Below are 6,000 nucleotides of genomic sequence, written 5' to 3'. Positions count from 1 at the left end.
TAAGCTTATGGGAGGGAATTTGAGAGCTCAGGAGCCTTGTCGCTGAAGCTAAAACCAGGAATGATCGAGAGTCCTGACTTAGTTTATTTGTTCAGTCGGGTCGCTGGAGCTGTGAGGCAGCAGCACTACTTGCTGCAGCCACTGTGTCGCATTACGCTGTTTAGTTTAGAGATACAGTGCAGAAACAGGCCCTTCAGCCCATCGGGCCCGTGCTGACCAGCGATCCCCGCACATTAACACTGTCCTACACACACTGGGGACAATTTACTATGTTTCGTAGAAGTTACCCAAAGTTGGAGAATTCAATGTTCATACCATTGGGCTGTAAGCTACCCAAGCGGAACATGAGATGCTGTTCCTCCAGTTCACTCAGGCCATTCTATATCTATAGCAGAGCTATCTAGTCCCCCCCCCACACACACCTTATATTCCTTCTCGAGTATTTGTCCACTTCGCTGTAGTTTCTCGATACAGTGCGGAAACAGGCCCTTCGGCCCACCGAGCCCACACCGACCAGCGATCCCCGCACACTAACACTATCCTACACACACACTAGGGACAATTTACAATGTTACCAGAAGCCAATTAGCCTACAAACCTGTACGTCTTTGGAGTGTGGGAGGAAACCGGAGCACCCGGAGAAAACCCACGCAGTTCACGGGGAGAACGTGCAAACTCCGTACAGACAGCACCCCCGTGGTCAGGATGGAACCCGGGTCTCACGGTCTGAAACCCAGAGCAACCTCTAGATCCTCTCTCCTAGATTTTCCCATCGCCGTAGTGCCATGTACTGTGGACACACTGCGAACAGTCTCTCCCTATTAATATCCATAATTTATAAAAATGTTGCTATACGTCTCTGGGCATCAACAGAAACCTTGAAATGAACATATTAATAATTAAAACTCAATCATCGTTTCAAAAGAATTGTAAAAGCTCCTCAGAACTCCAATCGATTTCACACGGGGTGCTGTGTTTCGTTCACACCACAAATCCCACACATCAGCCCTGGGTCTTGTCCAACCACTTGGGTCTAAACCCAACCCCACACGGCTGGTCCAGCTTCAACTGATCACCTCTTGTGGACAAGGGCTGGTTCCTGGGACGGAGATTTAGAGTTTAGTTTAATTTACAGCTCAGAGATACAGCGCAGAAACAGGCCCTTCGGCCCACCGAGTCCGTGCCGACCAGCGATCCCCGCACACAAACACTATCCTACACACACTAACGGCAATTTACAATTATACCAAGCCAATTAACCTACAAATCTGTACGTCTTTGGAGTCAAAGGATATGGGGAGAAGGCAGGATCGGGGTACTGATTGGGGATGATCAGCCATGATCATATTGAATGGCCGTGCTGGCTCGAAGGGACGAATGGCCTACTCTACTGCCTGCTGCCTAGGCATGGTGCGGGGCTATGAAGGAAGTGTCCGTTTGCCCAGGGGGAGCACAGGTTGGCAGGGGAGCACAGGTTGGCAAAGTACAGTGAAGGTTCACCAGACTGATTCCTGGGATGGCAGGACTTTCATATGAAGAAAGGCTGGATAGACTCGGCTTGTACTCGCTAGAATTTAGAAGATTGAGGGGGGGATCTTATAGAAACTTATAAAATTCTTAAGGGGTTGGACAGGCTAGATGCAGGAAGATTGTTCCCGATGTTGGGGAAGTCGAGAACAAGGGGTCACAGTTTAAGGATAAGGGGGAAATCTTTTCGGACCGAGATGAGAAAAACATTTTTTACAGAGAGTGGTGAATCTGTGGAATTCTCTGCCACAGAAGTGAGTTGAGGCCAGTTCATTGGCTATATTTAAGAGGGAGTTAGATGTGGCCCTTGGTCAGGGGGTATGGAGAGAAGGCAGGTACAGGATACTGAGTTGGATGATCAGCAATGATCATATTGAATGGCGGTGCAGGCTCGAAGGGCCGAATGGTCTACTCCTGCACCTATTTTCTATGTTTCTATGTTCATTCAGATAGTCCAGGGGGTCACCAATGAGGTAAATAGTAGTTCAGCACTGCTCTCTAGTTGGTGAGAGGACGGTTCAGTTGCCTAATAACAGCCGGGAAGAAACTGCCCCTGAATCTGGAGGTGTGTGTGCGTTTGTTTTCACACTTCTGTACCTCTTGCCCGATGAGAGAGGGGAGAAGAGGGAGTGACCGGGGGGTGAGACTGGTCCTTGATGATGCTGCTGGCCTTGCCGAGGCAGCGTGAGGTGTAGATGGAGTTGATGGAAGGGAGGGAGGTTGGTTTGTGTGTGATGGTCTGGGCTGCAACTGGCCACAACTCTCTGCGATTTCTTGCGTTCTTGGATGGAGCAGTTCCCAAACCGTGCTGCGATTCATCACGATAAAATGCTTTCTACGGCGCATCTGTAGAGGTTGGTGTAAGTTGTTGGGGACATGGCAAACCTCCTAAACCTTCTAAGGAAGTAGAGGGATTGGTGTGCTGTCTTGGGCATTGTCTCACTCTGAGCCTTATTTGTATCACTCACCCTGGGCTTGGACCACTGCTGCCCTCTGCTGGCTTCCATATGAAGCACGTTACAGGGATGTTCTCAGTACAGAGCACTGCCAACTGACTGCCTGATGCAAGGTTAGCGTGCAGTGGGAGACCTGGACAGATGCTCATCCGAGCAAGACTTTGCCTGTAGGTTGCACTTTGTGTCAGGGAGAAACACTCACATCAGACGCTTCAAGACACTAATTTAGTTTAGTTTAGAGATACAGCGCAGAAACAGGCCCTTCGGCCCACCGAGTCCGTGCCGACCAGCGATTCCCACACACTAGGGGACAATTTACAATTTTACCGATGCCAATTACCCTACAAACCCGCACGTCTTTGGAGTGTGGGAGGAAACTTAGAATAAAGGGAGGAGGCCATTTAAGACTGAGGTGAGAAAAAACCTTTTCCACCCAGAGAGTTGTGAATTTGTGGAATTCCCTGCCACGGAGGGCAGTGGAGGCCAAGTCACTGGATGGATTTAAGAGAGAGTTAGATAGAGCTCTAGGGGCTGGTGGAGTCAAGGGATATGGGGAGAAGACAGGCACGGGTTATTGATTCGGGACGATCAGCCATGATCACAAAGATTCAGATTCAGATTCAGATTCAATTTTAATTGTCATTGTCAGTGTACAGTACAGAGACAACGAAATGCATTGGAGACAACGAAATGCATGGCGGTGCTGGCTCGAAGGGCCGAATGGCCTCCTCCTGCACCTATTTTCTATGTTTCTATGAAACCGGAGCACCAGGAGAAAACCCACGCAGGTCACGGGGAGAACGTGCAAACTCCGTACAGACAGCACCTGTAGTCAGGATGGAACCCGGGTCTCTGGCGCTGTTAGGCAGCATCTCTACCCGCTGCGCCACCGTGCTGCTAATTCCTCATCTCCAAACACACTTGGTCACAACTACTTTAAGCACAAGTTTGCAACAAAGGGTTGGGAGTGAATGAAAGAAGGAAAGAGAGTTAAACGACAAGTTGTCAGTTGGCAATCCGAAGCTTTTTATTTCTCTTATATTTACAAAATAGTTTAAGGTGTGCACATCTATACAACTCCATCATCTACATACCTCAATATACAGATACAAAAATACATCAAGCTTCTTCCCAGTATCTTTACCACCTGCAAGTCAGCTAGCCATGGGTGGGGGATGGGGAATCAGACTTGTGCCGCAGCCTGAGCAAGTGGGGTCCTCATGGGGACTACAGCGCACATTTCATATGCAACAGGGAACCAAACTGAAACATCTCCCTCTCTCTCCCCACAGATGCTGCCTGACCCGTTGAGTGTTTCCTTCTTTTTTCAGTTTTTGTTTCAGATTTCCAGCTTTTTTTCCCCCCTCTCTATGAGGGTGGGTGGGTGGGGGGGGGGGGGGATTCTATACTCTTTCCTCCCTCCTGCCTTCTCAGCGTGTCCCAGTCTTTACACTTCCCAGTTCCGCTTGTATCCAATACTTACTGTTCCACCTCTGCTAACAAAGAGAAGCAGGCAGGGAAGAACGTTAAGAGATCCTGGTCACCATTGTAATCAGAAGTCCGTGAATGCTGTCTGGTCATTGAGGCAGAAGAGGCCTGGCTTACTGATTTTGATGGGGGGGGGGGGGGGAAGTTGGGTTCCATCAATGAATTACTTTCAGTTTATTACAATGAACTCTTATCACCAACCAAGCCCAGACTCAAAATGTTCAAGAAGGAACTGCAGATGCTGGAAAAAATCGAAGGTGGACAAAAATGCTGGAGAAACTCAGCGGGTGAGGCAGCATCTATGGAGCGAAGGAAGAGGTGACGTTTCAGGTCGAGACCCTTCTTCTTCAGAAGAAGAAGAATGTCTGAAGAAGGGTCTCGACCGAAACGTCACCTATTTCCTGCGCTCCATCGATGCTGCCTCACCCGCTGAGTTTCTCCAGCATTTTTGTCCTCAGACTCAAAATGGTTCAGTTTCATTCGCAGGGCAGTGCCACCAGTGAAGCAGGCACCACCCCATGCCTCGCTCCCTGTTAAGCCGTGCATACATGATGATGAAATTAAACCACTCCTAGTTTCGCCTGGGTTTGATAACGTTTCTCAATTATACTGATGGGGACAATAGGCAACAGGTGCAGGAGTAGAGGCCATTCTACTGATCGACCCGCCACTTCAACTGGGATTTGCCCGTCATTCACGTGTCGTGCCGCGCGCGTGGTGCGTGGCGTTCTAGGCAGTGACGTGCGGCGCTCCAAAATTTTGGAATGTACAAAATCCCAGAATCCTGGGGCGCCGCGCCACCACGCCTCACCGCGCGGCATGCACGCGTCACGGCCCGCCAACCAATTTTTAGGATGCCTCGCAAATGGCGCCCAAGTGGGACAGCCCCGTAACTCTCCATTTGTCTGGCCACTGTTCACCCTCCACCCCCTTGCGGAAAGGCTGAAATAAATTCTCCCAAGATATCGCTGCCTCTCAGTTATAATAGCAACCTTCAGTGAGTATACAATGAGCTAGCACCTGTAAATTGCATGCAAGATTCCTAGAATATACTCCAGATATTTGCCAGTGTAAGTCAAACTATTATAGGGTAGTGTGTTAGGGCAAAATATAAAGGCATCGTAATTTCAATGGATTGATGAGCGCGGTAGATCGCTATGCTTACATTCCTAGACAACGCATTAACGGGAGTGAAAGGTAGACGGAAGGGCTTGGGATCAGCTGTCAAGTGAAGAGCTTGCGGATGAAAGGCTCCGAAAAAAGCAAAGGGTGGAGATAGAATTGGAAATCGTGTAACATGGTGTCCGATGGGCTGAAGAAGTCAATGAAACAAAGAGCCCGCTAGGTTCAGAGGATTTGATGATTGGAGCACGTGTCTTTGCCACCTCACTTTTTCGATCCGGACGACTTTGAGAAAGGACCCATCAACATTGGCAACTGGTTTTTATGCGCAATCTTGATCTGGAGGAGTGACAAAGAGGAGGCTGTTAGCAAGATGAACCTGGTCAATGAATCTAGAGACAACGCAACCGTAGACGCTGGTTTACAGAAACGGACACAGAGTGCTGGAGTAACTCAGCGGGTCAGGCAGCATCTGTGTGGAGAACATGGATAGGTGACGTTTCACAGAGTGCTGGAGTAACTCAGCGGGTCAGGCAGCATCTGTGGAGCTAAGGAAATAGGCAACGTTTCGGGCCGAAACCCGTAAGGGTTTCGTCCCGAAACGTTGCCTATTTCCAGAAGGATTTTGGCCCGAAACGTTGCCTATTTCCTTAGCTCCAAAGATGCTGCTGCACCATAACTGAGTGGGTCAGGCAGCATCTGTGGAGAACATGGATAGGTGACGTTTCACAGAGTGCCGGAGTAACTCAGCGGGTCAGGCAGCATCTGTGGTGAACATGGATAGGTGACGTTTTACAGAGTGCTGGAGTAACTCAGCGGGTCAGGCAGCATCTGTGGAGAACATGGATAGGTGACGTTTCACAGAGTGCTGGAGTAACTCAGCGGGTCAGGCAGCATCTGTGGAGAA

The 6,000-nt window shown here is 49.4% G+C and overlaps 1 protein-coding gene across 1 annotated transcript in view; it reads right to left on the bottom strand.

Moving 5' to 3' along the window:
* Positions 1 to 3,485: 3,485 nt before the first annotated feature.
* Positions 3,486 to 6,000, bottom strand: part of LOC129714645 (diacylglycerol kinase beta-like) — a 45,997-nt gene continuing 43,482 nt past the window's right edge. Inside the window, exon 14 of the mRNA XM_055664364.1 lies at positions 3,486 to 5,432. Coding sequence (XP_055520339.1) covers positions 5,358 to 5,432 — 75 coding nt within the window. The 3' untranslated portion in view covers positions 3,486 to 5,357. The remainder of the gene's footprint in view (positions 5,433 to 6,000) is intronic.

This window comes from Leucoraja erinacea, chromosome 40 (genome assembly GCF_028641065.1).
Source record: "Leucoraja erinacea ecotype New England chromosome 40, Leri_hhj_1, whole genome shotgun sequence".
NCBI lineage: Eukaryota > Metazoa > Chordata > Chondrichthyes > Rajiformes > Rajidae > Leucoraja > Leucoraja erinaceus.
Note: the sequence above shows the minus strand (reverse complement) of the source record. Positions and strands in the feature narration are given on the sequence as shown.